Source organism: Ornithorhynchus anatinus, chromosome 14 (genome assembly GCF_004115215.2).
Source record: "Ornithorhynchus anatinus isolate Pmale09 chromosome 14, mOrnAna1.pri.v4, whole genome shotgun sequence".
NCBI lineage: Eukaryota > Metazoa > Chordata > Mammalia > Monotremata > Ornithorhynchidae > Ornithorhynchus > Ornithorhynchus anatinus.
In genome coordinates this window covers 15,914,039-15,931,329 of record NC_041741.1, presented here as the reverse complement: position 1 = coordinate 15,931,329, position 17,291 = coordinate 15,914,039, and the positions used below count along the sequence as shown (strand labels likewise).

Sequence of the window (17,291 nt, the reverse complement as noted above, 5' to 3'; positions counted from 1 at the left end):
TCTATCAGGATATAATTTTTATCTTCTAGCTCAAGGGATGACAACATGAGTTGGTGGAAAGTGCTGAAGACAACAGAGTCAGGAAGCACCTAGTCCCAAATCTGCCACTTGACCTCAGGCAAATCAGTAATCTTCTCTGTGCCTCAGCTCCCTCACCTGTAAAATGGGGATGAAATAGCTAATTTGCCCTCCCTCTTAGACTACGAGCCTTGTGTAGAGGAGAGACTATGTCCAATCTGATTATCTTGCATCTGCCTCAGCATAATACCTAGTTTTATTGTTGTATTGTACTCTTCCAAACTCTTAGTACAGTGCTCTGCACACAGTAAGCGCTCAATAAATTTGACTGAATGAATGTTCCATAGTATACCATATAATAAATGCTATAATTACTACTATGAGGCATATAACAGTGAGATAGCATTTCACCTGTATAAATCCCTACTACACCAATGGACCACCAAGATTGAAACTGAGTTCTAAGAGGCTGCGTTGAAGCCTGATGCAATCCACTTTGACTTTTATGATAATCACTGCCGGACTTATCTCACCTTCCATCCCTTTCGACCAAAGCCAGACCTTGATCACAGTAGGTAAGCTTGGGATCGTTTGCCTTCTGAACAAATAGTCCTTGGCCAGGAAAAGACTAAGGTTTTCACATTATTCTCAGTTTATGTTTTGTGTATGTGGAAGTTACTGGAAGACTCTAAAAAATTGGGGGGAATCTGTAATAAAAAAAATGTTCCACCAAGTGAACCTTGGTTCTCCAACTCTTGACTATTCATGTCCTACGAAAAGCATTTTATGAAAGGGTTCCTATGGACTTCATTCATTCCATCGCATTTATTGAGCGCTTACTGTGTGCAGGGCACTGTACTAAGCGCTTGGGAAGTACAGTTCAGCAACAAAATAGAGACCATCCCTGCCCACAGCGGGCTCACAGTCTAGAAACAGGGACAACAGACCCTGACAACAGAGCGGAATCAATGACAGTGGAACCTGTACGTTCTGGTGACACCTGACTTCGAAGCTGTTTTATTCCAAGTTGGCTCAGAAACTACAGTCAGAGACCCTTAACGAGACAAGTCGGGATGTAAATAATTTAAAAGGCTCTTTGGGCACCCATCAATTGCTAAGCAAGAACTCGGTGAGAGAATCCCAATCATATAAATTGTATCTGTCTTTGCAAAATGATGTGTTGAGCTATCAAGATAAAATGTGTCAGGGGGAAAGGAAGACCAGAGAAACAGATAACTCTTTGAACAGAGACTGCTACCACACCAAGTAAAAAGGCCTGACATTAAGGATTTTTCAAAAGAAAATAAGCACTCTCTAAGATACTAATACAATTAGGTTTTACACAACTGTAATTGTGCTGAGACTTCCATAGGACATTTTACTTCATTTGCCTCCCAACCTGGTTATTTCTACCTTTTCTCCAGTCTGACTTCTTATGTTCTGGATCCCCGATAGCTGACAGCGATCATAAAGACTTTAAAACTGACTGATTTGCCTGACCCCGCTCGGAATGGAACCCTCTGCCTTCTAAGGTGACTGGGGTCAGTGCCAGCCATCATCGGCACCAATTTAAACCAGATCGTAGCGAAACCCAAGCCTGCTGTTATCGGGATCCTCGGGAATATAACTGGGAAAGCTAAAAACGGGTTTTTACGCAGCCCATTGTCACTTCGGTTTTGCAGAGTGGGCTTTTCTTACCTCAAGGTCTCTGACATCTAACTCCCTCCAATTAAAACAATCCTCTTCATCCTACCTTAAAGAAACTAACCAAAAAAAAAAAAACTTCTTTGATGAAATGAATTTGACTTACAGATTTACACACGGGGGGTTGCAAACAGCCTATCTGAAGTTCTTTCTTGACAGAAAGCAATTAATTTTTTAACTGCTAAGAAACGTATCTTTCTCTACTCCAAACAGAGCAATGCTCAACAGTTCTGTCCGGAACAAACGTAAGAGACAGGTAGAGTTTCATGGCAATCAATGATCAACCAATGAGCAGCTACAACTCAAACTAAAGAAAAAAACTAGGTAATACATGAAAAAAGGGTCCGTGACTCATTTGTTAGTTGTTACTGATTCTCTACAAAATGAATTCTTTTTTTAGCTCAACTTTTCAAAGAGTTTGAAATAGTAACACCATAAGCTTGGTTCAAGGACAGGGCCTGAGCACTTTCACACTAACCAAAGTGATCATCTATTACACTGTTTTTTCCGGTTTTTTGAAGATTTTGAGCATGAATTTTTTTTAATGGTCATTCATTCATTTTAACGTATCTTTGTAGCTACGGGTAATAAGGACATTTTTATAAGGCTATGACCTGAAATTGCTGTATTGCTGCATTATTAGCTGTCCAATTGGTCTTGCAACATTCTACATGCATTGTCAAGTTCCTCCTCGCTAATTTCCTAACAAGCACAGTTTGTTTTCCAATGCCCCAAGGCCAGTTTACTAAGTCCAAACACAAGTTCTGCGAGTAAAGAAACACCATATACACGGGGACATTTCAAACACATAACCCAATCATGATCCCAGCGTTGGATGGGCCTTTACTGATCCAAAGGTATTTATTTTTTTCCAGGAAAATAAAACAAAGCCCCGGTGCTACACAGGGTTTAGTTAGCATTGTACCAGTTTGAGTAATACATTTTTAATTGTGATAGGTAATTGTTTGCAAAAGAACACCCAATAAATTAATCATGATTGCTTTCTCATATCTGCTGGGGCGGAGGGGAGATTCAGTAGGTGTACATTTATCTTACATATTGTGAACACTATAGTACATTTCAGTGAATTCACTTGGAGAAGAGACAAGCCACACACTTTCCTTAAGAAATTTCAACCATTTTCAACAACTTGTGTTGCAACCCAGTTAACCTATATAGTATCTCAGCAAACTTAACCAACATGGCTTTGACTCTTTAAAGGAACATAAGAGTGTTCAGAGACCTACCAACAAAAGTCATTATTTTTAAACCCCACCCCACCAGCTAAAAGTTTCTTGGAGAAAACTGAAGGGGGACAAAATCAGACACTCTATAAGCAAAAGTTTCAATTCCTACTCCCTTTCACGAGAGTTTTCATAAGAGAACTTGTGAAATAATTATGTTGTGGTGGAAAGAAGAAAAATACTGGGTTTCAGAGAAGGACTTTTTTTTCCTTTGGGGAAAAAGGCAGGGGGATGCAGCTGAAGACATACTTATACTTCTGAAAACTTCCACAATCGTTTTAGATTTTTGAGGAATCACCATGTTATGGCGAATTCTGATCGGGATACCTGTTCATTTGAACATGCTTGTCGTGGAAGAAATTATAACCAGCCAGCTGTGACACAGGGATAGATCAAAGATTAGTTTAATGGTAAATTAGGCATGAGTCTTTTTGGTCAGCTATTCTTTTGCATAGTACTCAGTGGAATTTCCTTAGTCCCAGCACCCCACTGGTGAACTTTTTTAAAAAAATCACTTTTGGTGGGTCAGGTCTAACTAAACTTAATCTGTTCCTTTCAGAGCATAATTTAGACTTTTTGTAAAATGAACATACTAGAATTACCCCCAACCATCCACCTCGGCCCAATAAGCCACATTTGGCTTTTTGAAATTAAATAATGTATTATTACTCTTTTAAAGAGAGGTGTTCTAATTTTTTCGTTTAATCTACTCCTGAAGCAGTTGGGGGAAATGAAGTCAAATAAAACCCATGGGAAATCAGCTCATTTTACATCGTCAAAACGTGGGGAGTTGAAGTATCAGTAACTTCCAGGTATATTATTGATTAAATAGTGTTCGCTGTTACCCAGATACAGAGGAACAACTGCACATTTAAATATACTGGAATACGCTCCTTCGACCAATGTTCTAAACGGTAAAATAAAACAGTCACAAACTCTAGTCACCCCCTAAATAACTTAATATTTATCACTAGTTGCCATGGTAATTTATAACACTGAAAACTATATCAAACATGTAACATGGTCAATGGCCACAGGCAGAAACTAAACCACACAGAAAAATTAACCACAATTGGATGAACATTCAGCCTTTTCCAATTCACACACATAACTGGGGCAAGAGAGGAGACGCATACTCCAGCACCACAGTGCATCTTCAGAGTCTGAGCCTTTGTTTTCAACTTACTACCAGTAAGTTCAGAACTGGTGCTAACGACTTTGTGTTACTGTTGTAGAAATATGACTCCTGCCTTTCTTCTCGAGGCTGTGCACAACTAATTCTTGTGTTTCCCAATGCCCCTCCATTTATATCAAACTGGCAAGTTTTGTTTGACTCCTAAACGCAGGCTTCTTCACGAATGCAAATGGTTCCCTGTGAAGAAGCTATGACTTGAACTTGTGGTTTATATTTTGATCAAGAGACGCTGAATCCTAACGTGACCACTTTCTCCATGGCATCACACCCCCAAACTTCATTACAGAAACGTTCGGCTATATGCTGCCTATATTTGTGAAAGCAGTTGATAATGCAGCTGTGATGGAAGAACCTCACAGTATCTCTTCGAGGGAAAAAAGTATAATAATAGTGAACCTTTTAAAAAACAATTGATCCAACCACGATTTGCAGACCCGATCCTCACAGCCAGATGACAGGCCCATCGCATTTTAAAAGCTGTAAATTTCAAGAAATGTGCTTATTTCCATCAAGGCATAATTGGATTTACTTCTAATTACCATATGTTTGACAAAGCACTTAGCTTTAACAGACCGATTCGGTTTGAAGGAATAATGTAAATAAGTGAGTGGGAAATGAATCTATGTCTATTTCAAAGGAAACTTAAAAAATCCCAAACCAAGTGAAAAAAAAGTATCTTTTTTTTACCTCCAGTGATGAAGACCGCCCACCATAATAACATCAAGAGCTTTTTCCCTCCTCCTTTTACTTTAAGCACCGGCTAAAACACAAACAGAAAAAAAAACCACACCAATCCAAAACAATGGAATTGTATTCATGTGCTGTGTGCCTGGGATCTTCTGCAACGGAGGCTAGCTCAGATCTTAAAAATGTAAAATGCAGAAAAACCGAGTGTTGGGTTCCCCCAGATGGGAAGGAGCCTTCGTTTTGGACCCAAAAGACCAGCCTGCAGGAATGGACTGAGGAAAGGATGGTCAGATTGGAATCTCTTTCCCTGGAAAAAAAAAAATCTCACCTTTTGAGCCGCTTTAGAGGGACTCTTGTTTTTGCTTCCTTTGGGTCTTCCTCTAGGTCTTTTAGGAGAGGGTTCACCAGTTGGCTCCTAAACACACACACACACACAAACACACACACACACACACACACACGAGAGACCAAAAAAAAAAAAAAGACAAGCTATTGTGGCAAGAATTTTAAAACGCTCCCCCTGACTTCTCAACTGCATTTTCAGCCCCGAGCTGATCGACCGAGCAGTTATTTGGCCCACATGCAGTTCATGTCTAAAAGGATGGTGATACAAAGTTTACAGAAAGGGGAAATGACTATACATTTAACCTAAGTGTTCGAAGAGGAAACTCTGCTTTGCATATGAAAGCCAGCCTTCAGTTCCACTGTAAAAAGGTAACAAAAGAGCAACGTGGTTGCAAAGTTTAAAAACATCCCAAGGTACTTTAAGATGTAGATTTCGACCTACGCATGTGATAAAATGCGGGCAAAGCGGTCATTTAACGCCAACATCATTATCCATTTTACTTCCACATTATCATATAAGAGAAATGGATAGCTATTATCTTAAAGGGTTCGACAGCCTTCCATATTGGAAGTCGAATGCAATTTTCAGCACGCTTTCTCTTAGAGATTCAGAATTACCTTATTTTCTTCTCGTGCCTCTCTGCGCTCTATTTACAACCAGTCTAAGCCTCGCTGTCTTTTGTTAGGTAAACACATTTCTTCAAGAAACTTACTGCTCCGAAAACTTTCCTGGGGGAGTGGACCGAAGGGAAGGAGGTAGTGCAGAGGGGAGGGGAATCAAAAGAAAACAAAAACAGAACAAATCCCCCCCCCAAAAAAAGTTTGAAGCTACTAATTGTTTTGGCCACATTTTTAAATGACTCCTGGGTCTGATTGTAAATAATCAAGTCATTAAAAGGGATATGACTAACCAATTGTGCAGATTCTAAATATTTACCTAGTGAATCATAAAACTCCCGGTTCTAAATACTGAACATTGCATTCGGATTTGCAGGACACGGTGGCACGGCTGATTAACTCTAAGCTTGTTCAATTAAACCAGCCCGAGGTCTTCATTTTAAATTGGAATATACATTTAGGGAGCTGGAAAGGAAGCCTTCCGGGGACCCTCCGAGACACCGTTTTCTTGAAGAACTTTACCTAACCAGAAGTAGAGAAAAATAAAATCCTCCAAACCTTTCCGCTCCGATCTACCTTTCCTTCTGAAATTTTAATTTTTTTGGGGGGGAGGAGGGAGAATCGGGGCGCAGAGGTCCGGGAAGGGGGGAGGGAGGGGGTGAAAGAGACCCTAAAAAGTTGGATAAAGTGTCCAGAGCGGGAAAACTTGGGAGTGGGGGGCGCGTGGGGAGGGGGCTCCGGGCTGGACTTTGTTCCCTTTTGGATTCCCCGAGGATGTGGGGGTCTGGGCCTTTTTTGGGGGGAAGCGAGGAGAAGGGTGGAGAGTTCAGATCCTCCCCTCCCGAGGCCGTTGACACCCCCCCCCCAAAAAGCCCCCAGGAGGCGGATTGTGACCCCGGCTCTGGAGACCCCCCAGATCAGCCCCTCTCCCCGAGACCCCCCAGAAAAACCCCCCACCCCGCCCCCGGGTTGGAGGATTGGCGAGCCGGGAGGTGGATTTGGCTAGCCCGGGCGCATGGAAAGGACCATCCCGCGGGAAAGGAGCGCAAAGGCGCTCTCGAAGTCATCTCCTCTGTCCGCTCACCCTGGTCAGTCCGGGCCGGTCCGGCCAACAAAACCCCCGGTTCCGACCCTCCGAGCCCCTCCGGCATCCGCAGAAAAAAAAAAAAAACAACCCAGGTAGACCCCCTTCCCAGCCTCCCACCCCCTTCATCCATTTACTGGGGGGGATTCTGGGCAGTTTTTTGTGGGGGGGGGAGATGTCCAGCAGCTCCTTGAGGACCTGGATCCGGCTGGAGGGACCCCCACGACCCCGACACTACAGAAAGAGACCCGGGATGGGGGGGGGGGGTCTCCATGCGGGGAGGCCTCCCCGGAGGAGGAGGAGGGGTGGACAGACCCCTCCGATTTGCGGAGTCCAAAAGAGGTCACGCATTCATTCCATAGTATTTATCGGGCGCTTACTAGGTGCACAGCCAGCTCCGGCTCCGCAGGAGGGGTGTTGGGGGGCGGGGGACCCCCGTGGCCGCCGGACCGGCTGGTCCCACCGGACCCTCCCCCTCCATCCCCTCCTCCCCCCCGGGCTCTCTGTGACCCCAGGCCCCTCGCCCCCCAGCTCCTTCCCACCCCCCTACTGACCTGTTGCTGCTTCCTGGGGCGTCCTCGTCCTCGCTTCTGCGGCGGGGGGGCTGCAGGTTGTGGCTGGGCAGAGGTGGACGGCTGGCTGGCTCCTTCCCCTCGGCCGCTCATCCTGCCGCCGCCTCCGCGCCGCCCTCCGCGCTTGCCCGCCCCGCTGCCTCGGACCCGCGCGTCCCCGCCGCCGCCTTCTCCTTCTCCTCCTCCTCCTCCTCCTCCTCTCCTCCTCCTCCTCTTCCTCCTGCTGCTGCTGCTGTTCTCCCTCCTCCTCCTCCTCCTGCTTTCCCTCCTCCTCCTCCTCCTCCGCCTCCGCCTCCTCCGCGGGCTCCCGGAGCCTCCAGCACCTTTCAGGAGGGGGGATGGGGGTGGGGATGGGGATGGGGGTGGGGGGCGAGATCTGCCGCCGCCACCATCCACACCGGACGTCCTGGACCTGCCAAAAAGGAGGGGAGGCTGGGGGGGGGGGGGGGGAGGAGGAGGAGGTATAAAAGAGGAGGAAGGAGGGGGGAAGCAGAAGTAGAGGGGGGAAGGAGGAAGAAGAGGAGGGGATGAGAGCAGGAGGGGTAGAAAGAGGAGGATGAAAAGAGGGAGGGGAGAGAGGAGGGGGGATGAGAGCAGGAGGGGTAGAGAGAGGAGGATGAAAAGGGGGAAGAGGAAGAGGGGTAGAAAGAGGAGGATGAAAAGGGGGGAGGGGGAAGAGGAGGGGGGATAAAGGAGGAGGAGGAGGAAGGAGGGAGCAGAAGTACAGGGGGGAAGGAGGAAGAAGAAGAGGAGAGCAGGAGGGGTAGAAAGAGGGGGATAAAAAGGGGGAGGGGGCAGAGCAGGAGGAGCGGGGATAAAGGAGGAGGAAGGAGGGGGGAGCAGAAGTAGAGGGGGGAAGGAGGAAGAAGAGGAGAGGGAAAAGGAGGAGGAAGAAGGGGGAGCAGAAGTAGAGGGGCAGTATTGTACTTTCCAAGTGCCTAGTACAGTGCTCTGCATCCAGTAGGCACTCCATAAATGCGATTGAATGGATGAATGGGGGGAGAAGGAGGGAGAGCAGGAGGGAGTAAAAAGAGAAGGGAGAGCAGGAGGAGTGGGAAGAGGAAAAGGGGGTGGGGGGAGCAGGAGGAGTGAGAGGAAGGGGATAAAGGAGGAAGAAGGGAGAGCAGAAGTAGAGGGGCAGAGTTGTACTTTCCAAGGGCTTAGTACAGTGCTCTGCAAACAGTAAGCGCTCGATCAATATGATCGAATGAATGAATGAATGAGGGGAGAGGAAGGAAGAATGGGTCGTAGGGGAAGCAGGAGGAAGTAGAAAGAGGAGGAGGGGGATAAAGGAGGAGGAAGAAAGAGGACCAGGAGTAAAGCTCAATACATACTATTGAATGAATAAAGGGGAGGAGGAAGAAGAGAAGGAGGAGAGCAGGAAGGGGCAGAAAGAGGAGGAGAAGTAAGAGGACGAGGAAGAAGGGAGAGCAGAAGTAGGGGGGAGAAGGAGGAAGAGGGGGAGAATGAAGAGCGGTGAAGGAGGAGGATAGGGCCTGACATGTGGGAGAGTATGGGGGTAGTTGGGATTCCATTTGGGAACCAACTTAAAGACAAATCGAGTCAAGGGCAATGGAGGATGGGGGGGACATCATCGGCGGCCCGGGTAGTCCCGGGAAAAAGGTTGGGGTGTAGGGGGAGGGGTTGCTTTGCCTCATTCCCTCCCCCCATTAACAAAGAGCAGAAAAGTCCCCACAGCAGCATTAATAATGAATAATTACAGAGTGCTGGTAATAATACTAATTGTGGTATTTGTTAAGTGCTTACTACGGGCCAATCAGTGTTCTAAGCACGAGGGTAGATTCCAGGTAATCAGGTTTGACACAATCCCCGTCCCACCTGGGGCTCACGGTCTTAAGGCCCATTTTACAGATGAGGAAACTGAGGCACACAGGTGCCACCTTGAGCCCAACCCCTGCATCTGTTTTTAAGGGTTCCCTGCCACCCCTCAAGGATCGGGTCTGATTCCCACTCAGAGTACAGTACAGTGTTCTGCACACAGCGATGACTTAACAAATAACTTACACTATCGATTCTCCCTCTCTCCCCCCAAAAAGTGGCTTCTCACGGCTTGGAAGTCAGAGGATGTGGGTTCTAATTCCGGCTCTGTCACTAGTCTGCTATGTGACCTTGGGCAAGCCACTTAACTTCTCTGCCCTTCGGTTACCTCATGTGTAAAATGGGGATTAAGACTGTGAGCCCCAGATGGGACAACCTGATTACCATGTATCTACCCCAGCGCTTAGAGCAGTGCTTGGCACATAGTAAGTACTTAACAAATACCATAATTATTATTATTATTACAACAAATCCACCATCATCTTGCCTCCCACCCAGGGATGAAAACACAGATCCAGTGGCAAAGGGCTAAATGAGACAGAGACACATGCAAACTGTGGGGTTTCCCTGGTGAGGGTGGGAAACTAGGCATGAGCAAGGAAATTCCAAAGTCGGGCTTCCTCAGTCCTGAGAGCAGGCACTCTCCCTGGAAAAAACTTCCCAGCCAAGTGAGTCAGGGGACTAGAGCCCTGAAAAGCTGGAGACCAAGACAATGCTCATTTTCCCTACTCCCTCTCCCTTCTGCATCACCTATTCACCTGGATCCCTACTTTTAAGCACTGATATTCACCCCACCCTCAGCCCTACAACACTTAGGTCCTTATTCTTATATCCTTCCATTTACACCCCGCATCTGTAATTTATTTCAACGTCGATCTCCCCTTCTAGACTGTAAGATCCTTGTGGGCAGATCACATGCCTATCAACTCTGTTACAATGTACTCTCCTCAGAACACAAAGAGCACTCAGTAATTACCACTGATTGAGTTTTTTATGGTCTTCTTGTTAAGCACTTATCGTGTACCGGGCACTGCTCTAAATGCTGGGTTAGATACAAGATAATTAGGTTGTCCCACGTGGGGCTTAATCCTGTTTTAATCCCCATTTTACAAATGAGGTAACTGAGGCAAAGACAAGTGAAATGACTCACCCAAGGTCACTCAGCAGGCAAGTGAGGGAGGTGGAATTAGAACCCAAGCACTCTCCCAAGCTGTTAGTGCTGTGATGTGCGCACAGTATAAGCACTCAATAAATACGATCGACTGATTGATTGACAAAGAGCAGCAAGAACCATGGGACTTCCTTATTCTAAAACTTAAACTCTAGTACACTTAACTTCCCTAAACTGGAAGAAGACAGTAGTAGAGTCAGAGGGTTTACATCTAACTGTAGGAATGTGTCTGCTTATTGTTATTCTGTACTCTCCCAACTGCTTAGTACAGTGCTCTGCACACAGTAAGCGGTCAATAGATACGATCGACTAACCGACACATTGACTACGCAGCTGTTCTGGGGCTCCCGACAAAGAAGCAGTCAAACCTAGAAGAAATGGTCATCAACTTAGGCAGCTCCCCCAAGTTTAAACTCGCTGGGGCTCGGGGCAGGGGGTTAGGGAAGGGAAATCTGGTGTAGTGCTTGATCCCTCGGCCAGAAGCCGATTGCAGTGTCTGAAAGCGGGGAAGGGGTGAAAGATGGAGCAGGAGATGCCACCCCGTAAAGGCCTATCTGCTCTGCAGCTGGACCTCTAGACCTGGAGGGAGCTGATAGTAATAAAGATTTAGATATCTATTCAACACTTGCTATGTGCCAAGCACTGAGGTAAATACAGGATAATGAGGTTGGACGCAGTCCCTGCCCCACATGGGGCTCACAGACTGGGGGAACAGATATTTCATCCTCATTTTACAGAAGTCCCTGCCCCATATGGGGCTCACAGACTAGGGGGAAACAGATATTTCATCCCCATTTTACAGAGGAAGAAACTGAGGCAAAGATAAATGAAACGACTCACCCAACATCATTCAGCAGGCAAATGAGGGAGGCAGAATTAGCTCCCCTGACTACTGAGCTATTTCCACTAGGCTACACCGATGTTCTACCTTGTGGTGGGTGAGGAAGGCAAGAATATTAAAAGACGGCTGGGTTTTGAAGATTAAAGAAAGAAACCCTTCAAAAATAAAATGATAAAGTAGTAATTTGCTATCAGTGTAAGCTCCCTCCTAAACTATAAACTCATTGTGGGCAGGGAACGTGTCTACCACCTCTGTTGTATTGCACTCTCCCGAGTGCTTAATATAGTGCTCTGCACAAAATAAACACCCAATAAATACCATGGATTGATTGATGACTAGGAGAGAATATCCAGGTGGGAAATAGTCCTTGTGGAAGGGCTCTTGTCCCTCAGGGTGTTTCCGCAGTCTAAGAAAGGACGCATGGCTTCCTGGAGGGTAGGCTGCAGCAATTATTCCTGCAAAATAATGAAGACAGAGGGAAAAAAAATGGAGAGATGGAAAAGGGGGAGATTGGATTAGGAAAGGAGGTTGAAGAAATACCTGGAGGGAAAAAAAAGAGAATTTTTTTAAAAAATGGAGAAGCAAGAAGGAATGAAAAGAAAAAAACACAAGATTAAAGGGAGGGAGATGTGGTTTACCCTGAAATGCCAAGAAGACTGGATAGGAAAAGAAGGATAGGATCCAGCTAGAATGAAAGATAAGGGGAGAAATGGGAAGAGGAGGCATTAAGGTAGCAGGAGACATGAGCTGAGATTTGAACACATTGTGGGCAAGGAACATGTCCACAAACTGCTATACTGTCCTCTTCCAAGTGCATAGTACAATGTTCTGCCCACAGTAAGCACTCGATAAGTACCTCTGATTGACTGACTGATTGACACAGTGTAACAAAGGAAAGAGTGGAGAGTGGTTGAGCAAATACGTTAGAGAAAGTGTGAGATAAGATGATGAAAAAGTATACAATTGGGCAAGTGGGATAGAGAGTTTATGGCAGTTTTTGTATACCTGGTACATCATTCCTTTATAACCACTTTAGCACTCAAAATCATCTTCTTAGTAGTAGTAATAATATTAATACTTCTAATACTAATAATAATAATTGTGGTGTTTGTTAAGCCATATACTGTGCTAAGCACTGGGGTTGGTACTGCTAGGTAGTCCCATGTGGGGCTCCTAGTACTTATCTTTCATTTGTTATCGACAAATTTGTTTGCTATTTCTATCTGTCCTCATTCTGTTTTACTGATACCTGTTGATCAGTTTATGTAACTTTGGCTTCCCCCTCAGAGTCCGAGAGCCTCAAAGGCAGGGACTTTGTCTTCATTCTTCTGCATCTTTTCGTTACCATTCTTTACTTCATTCAGGAAATCTTCATGACCCCAAGGAATATCAGGAGGTCATGTGTGGTTCTAAAATATTACAGCTGACCATGCTGTTTTATTATTTTCAATAACTGTACCTTTTTTTTTCCCCTGAAGTTGATTGGCTCACCTGTTTATATCCAGTTATTGGCTAGATGCCAGAAGTTTTACACAACTGAGAGCTTGCACTGTGAGCCCCATGTGGGACAGGCACTGCATCCAATCCGATTAACTTGTATCTAACCCAGCATTTAGAACAGTGCTTGACACACCAAATGAACATTAGAAGCGGTGTGGAGAAGCAGCATAGCCTTGTGGAAAGATCATGGGCCTGGGAGTCAGAGGACCTGGGTTCTAATTCCATCTCAGCCACACGTCTGCTGTGTGACCTTGGGCAAATTAATTAAGTTCTCTGGCACTCAGTGCCCTCATCTGTAACATGGGGAATGAAGCTGGAAGCCCCATATGGGACATGGACTCTGTCCAACTTGTTAAGCTTGTATTACTGCATAGCTTAGTACAGTGTCTGGCACATAGCAAGTGCTTAACAAATACTATTCAAAAAAAGTATAATATTAAAAATAGTGAAAACTAGTTCTGCTGTTGATTACCTTCCAATCCATAAGATCGGGAGCTCCTTGAAGGCAGGGACCATGTCTAATATTTGCAACGTGTGATTTCAGAAGCCTAGTGCAGTGCTCTGTTCACGAATAGGCGTTCAGTAAATAGTGATGATGATGGTAATGATAATGAGTAAGAAGAACTTCCCTCAGTGTCTGGTGCAGTGCTCCACTTTCAAAAGGTGATCAATAAATGCTGTGGATGGCAATTTCTCTCAGCTAATAGTGGGGAGGGAAATGGGGCTCCTTAGGACTGAGTTGATGAAGTAAACATGTTTTGGAGAATGGGAGAGAAAAAGCAGGAAAGGGATCCAGAGAATATGGGGGGAGTGAAAGGCAGTGGGGCTGGAGGCGGAGGGGTGGGGATGGAGAGAGAGAAAGAGAGAGAAAGAGGGAAAGAGAGAGTTAAGTCAGACACACAGGTGGTGCAACATCATGGGACCAGAAGCAAAATCGGTGAGGAGACAAAGTTGCTTACTTTGGTCCTCTTCTCGCCTGGACAGTTCTGAGTCGCTCCTCACTCACTCTGAGCTGTAGAACTGGCCGCAGTTCGAAGGAGCACAGATTGACTGGACCAAGTACCAGTTTCACTGACCAGTCCAACCCTTGTCCTGTCCAGGGCGAGTCCCATTCTCCTTGCATTTTGGTATTATCCCTCTCTCGAAGCCTTTCTCCCCAGAAGCCTGGCTTAATGAGAATTCCTGGATCGTTTTTCCCAGTAAGGGAAGCACTGAAAAATTCAAAACCGTTTTCCTTCAATTTGGCTTGATTTCCCAACCTCACTCAAGAAAGCCTGTTCTGCCAAGCCAGGATTTTACAGCTTTTGCTGTTTCTGAGTTATATGAACACTATAAAGGTCAAAGTCCCTTTTTAAAAGAGTGAGACAATGTGCTGTCTTTCATTCTCGAATAACCCCCAAATTTCTGAAACAAATTAGGTGCAGTCTTTCACACATCACACCCAAAATTAGCTTTGGGCTGAAACCAAGCATGGAAATTTGCAGCCCAGAATGGATATTTCTTCGAGTTACAAACCACTGAGAGAGCAGGTTTGCAGTAGGGACCACTTTGCAACCATAATCACAGCATTAACTACCACAAAACCTAACTCTGCCAACTCTCTTGTACTGGACTCTCCCAAGCGCTTAGTACAGTGCTCTCCACACAGTAAGTGCTCAGTATATATCATTGATTGATAAATTGATCTGGCATACACACTCTGCACATGGAAGTGTCCATTGGAGATTTATTATACAAATTAGAGAAGCAGAAGGTCCTGGGTTCTAATCCAGTTCTGCCACTTACCTGATGTGTAAGCATGTGTAAATCACTTCAGTTCTCTGTGCCTCTGTAGAGAAGCAGCGTGGCTCAGTGGAAGGAGCCCGGGCTTGGGAGTCAGAGGTCATGGGTTTGAATCCCGGCTCCGCCACTTGTCAGCTGTGTGACTGTGGGCAAATCACTTAACTTCTCCGTGCCTCAGTTACCTCATCTGTAAAATGGCGATTAAGACTGTGAGCCTCATGTAGGACAACCTGATTACCCTGTATCTACCCCAGCGTTTAGAACAGTGCTCTGCACATAGTAAGTGCTTAACAAATACCAACATTATTATTATTAAAATGAGGATTAAGATTATAAGCCCCATATGGGACAGGGACTGTGTCCAACCTGATTAGCTTGTATCTACCCCAGTGCTAGGTACAGTGTCTGGATCATAGTGAGTGCTTAACAAATACCATAAAAAAAATAGGGCAGAGTTTTCATCTAAATTATCCTTTTCCTCCCCATTTCCTTTGCTGCTGATTTTGTTCTATCTGGAAAGGAGAAGCTTGAGGTTCATGATCTGAGTTTGGGTCCAGTTAGCCCCATTTTTTTTTGCAGGGGGAGAAGAGGGAAGGGTGATTCCAGTTGGTTTTGTGGGATCAGCAGCTTATTTGGAGAAGACTTCGATTTGATGCGAACCAGAGATAGTCTGCTAGAACATGGGCAAATGACTAGAGCACGGTCCTGGGAGTCAGAAGGACTTGGGTTCTAATCCCTACTCCATCACTTGTCTGCTGTGTGACCTTGGGCAATTCACTTCACCTCTCTGTGCCTCGGTTTCCTCATTTGTAAAATGAGGATTAAGACTTTGAGCCCCACGTGGGACAGGGACTCTGTCCGACTTCATTAGCATGTGTCTACCCCAGGACTTTGAACAGTGCCTGACACAGAGTAAGTGCTTAACAAATATCATTAAAAAAAATAATAACTGAAAGGAGAGTAGTCCTTCAAAAAGAGAAAGAATGTTCTGACAAAGAAATGCCTAGAAGTGGAGTTGTCCTTTGCCCTTATTATTAGTAGTAGTATATTTGTTAAGCCACTTACTATGTGTCAAGCACTGCTGTAGGTACAACCTAATCAGGTTGGACACAGTCCCTGTCCCACATGGGGCTACCAGTCTAAGTAGGATTCAGTCAGCCAAACACATTTATTGAGTGCTTACTTTGTGCAGATCACTGTACTAAGCACTTGGGAGAGTACAACACAACAATAAACAAACACATTCCCTGCCCACAATGAGCTTACAGTCTAAAGAGGGGGAGACAGGTATCAATACAAACAAATAAATGGCAGATATGTACATAAATGCTGTGGGGCTGGGAGAAGGGAAGAACAAAAGGAGCAAGTCAGAGTGACACAGAAGGGAGTGGGAGAAGAGGAAAGGGGGCTCTTAGTGAGGGAAGGGCTCTTGGAGATGTGCCTACTGTAAGACTTTGAAGGCGGGGGAGAATAATTGTCTGTCAGATTTGAGAAGGGAGGGCATGCCAGGCCAGAGGCAGGGTTTAGGCGAGGGGTTAGCGGTGAGATAGGTGAGATTGAGGAAAAATGAGGTTAATATGAGAGGAGGGAAGTGTGCGGGCTGGGTTGTAGAGAGAGTAGCAAGGTGAGGTGGGAGAGGGCAAAGTGATGGAGTGCTTTAAAGCCAATGGTGAGGAGTTTTTGTTTGATGCAGAGGTGGATGGGCAGTGACTGGTATTTTTTGAGCAGTGGGGTGACATGTCCTGAACATTTTTGTAGAAAAAGATCTGGGCAGCAGAGTGAAGTATGGACTGGAGTGGGGAGAGGCAGGAGGCTGGGAGGTCAGCAAGGAGGCCAATGCAGTAATCCAAGCGGGATAGGATAATGTGGGAGCAGTTTGGATGGAGAGGAGAGGGTGGATTTTAGCGATGTTATGAAGGTGGGACCGACAAGATTTAGTGACGGATTGAATAGGTGGGTTGAATGAGAGGAAAGAGTCAAGGATAACGCCATGATTAAGGACTTGTGAGTCAGGAAGGATGGTGGTGTTCTCTACAGTGATGGAAAAGTCAGGGGGAAGACAGAGTTTGGGTGGGAAGATGAGGAGTTCTGCTTTGGACATGTTACGTTTGAGGTGACGGGAGGACATCCAAGTAGAGATGTCTTGAAGGCAGGAGGAATTGCGAGCCTGCAGAGAGGGAGAGAAATCAGGCCTGGAGATGTAGATCTGGGTATCATCTGCACAGAGATGGTAGTGAAGCAGCGTGGCTCAGTGGAAAGAGCACGGGCTTTGGAGTCAGGGCTCATGAGTTCGAATCCCAGCTCTGCCACTTGTCGGCTGTGTGACTGTGGGCAAGTCACTTAACTTCTCTGTGCCTCAGTTCCCTCATCTGTAAAACGGGGATTAAGACTGTGAGCCCCACGTGGGACAACCTGATTCCCCTATGTCTACCCCAGCGCTTAGAACAGTGCTCGGCACATAGTAAGCGCTTAACAAATACCAACATAAATAAATAGTAGTGGAAGCTAGGGGATCGAATGAGTTCTCCAAGGGAGTGGGTTTAGATGGAGAATAGAGGGGAACCCAGAACTGAACCTTGAGGGACCCTCACGGTTAGGGGGCGGAAGGAAGAAGAGGAGCCTGCAAAGGAGACAGAGAATAAACGGGCAGAGAGATAAGAGGAGAACCAGGAGAGGACAGTGTCAGTGAAA

At 45.7% G+C, this 17,291-nt stretch overlaps 1 protein-coding gene across 2 annotated transcripts in view; it reads right to left on the bottom strand.

The window, feature by feature from the left end:
• Positions 1-7,582, bottom strand: part of HMGA2 (high mobility group AT-hook 2) — a 146,847-nt gene extending 139,265 nt beyond the window's left edge. For both annotated transcript variants that reach the window (XR_005660808.1, XM_029078540.2), the window contains exons 1-2: positions 7,450-7,582; positions 5,177-5,263 (exon numbers count right to left, since the gene is read on the bottom strand). Coding sequence is in view for 1 of the 2 variants with exons in the window: in XM_029078540.2 (XP_028934373.1) it covers positions 5,177-5,263; positions 7,450-7,560 (198 nt within the window). In the remaining variant the exon portion in view is untranslated. The remainder of the gene's footprint in view (positions 1-5,176; positions 5,264-7,449) is intronic.
• Between the last annotated feature and the right edge of the window lie 9,709 nt (positions 7,583-17,291).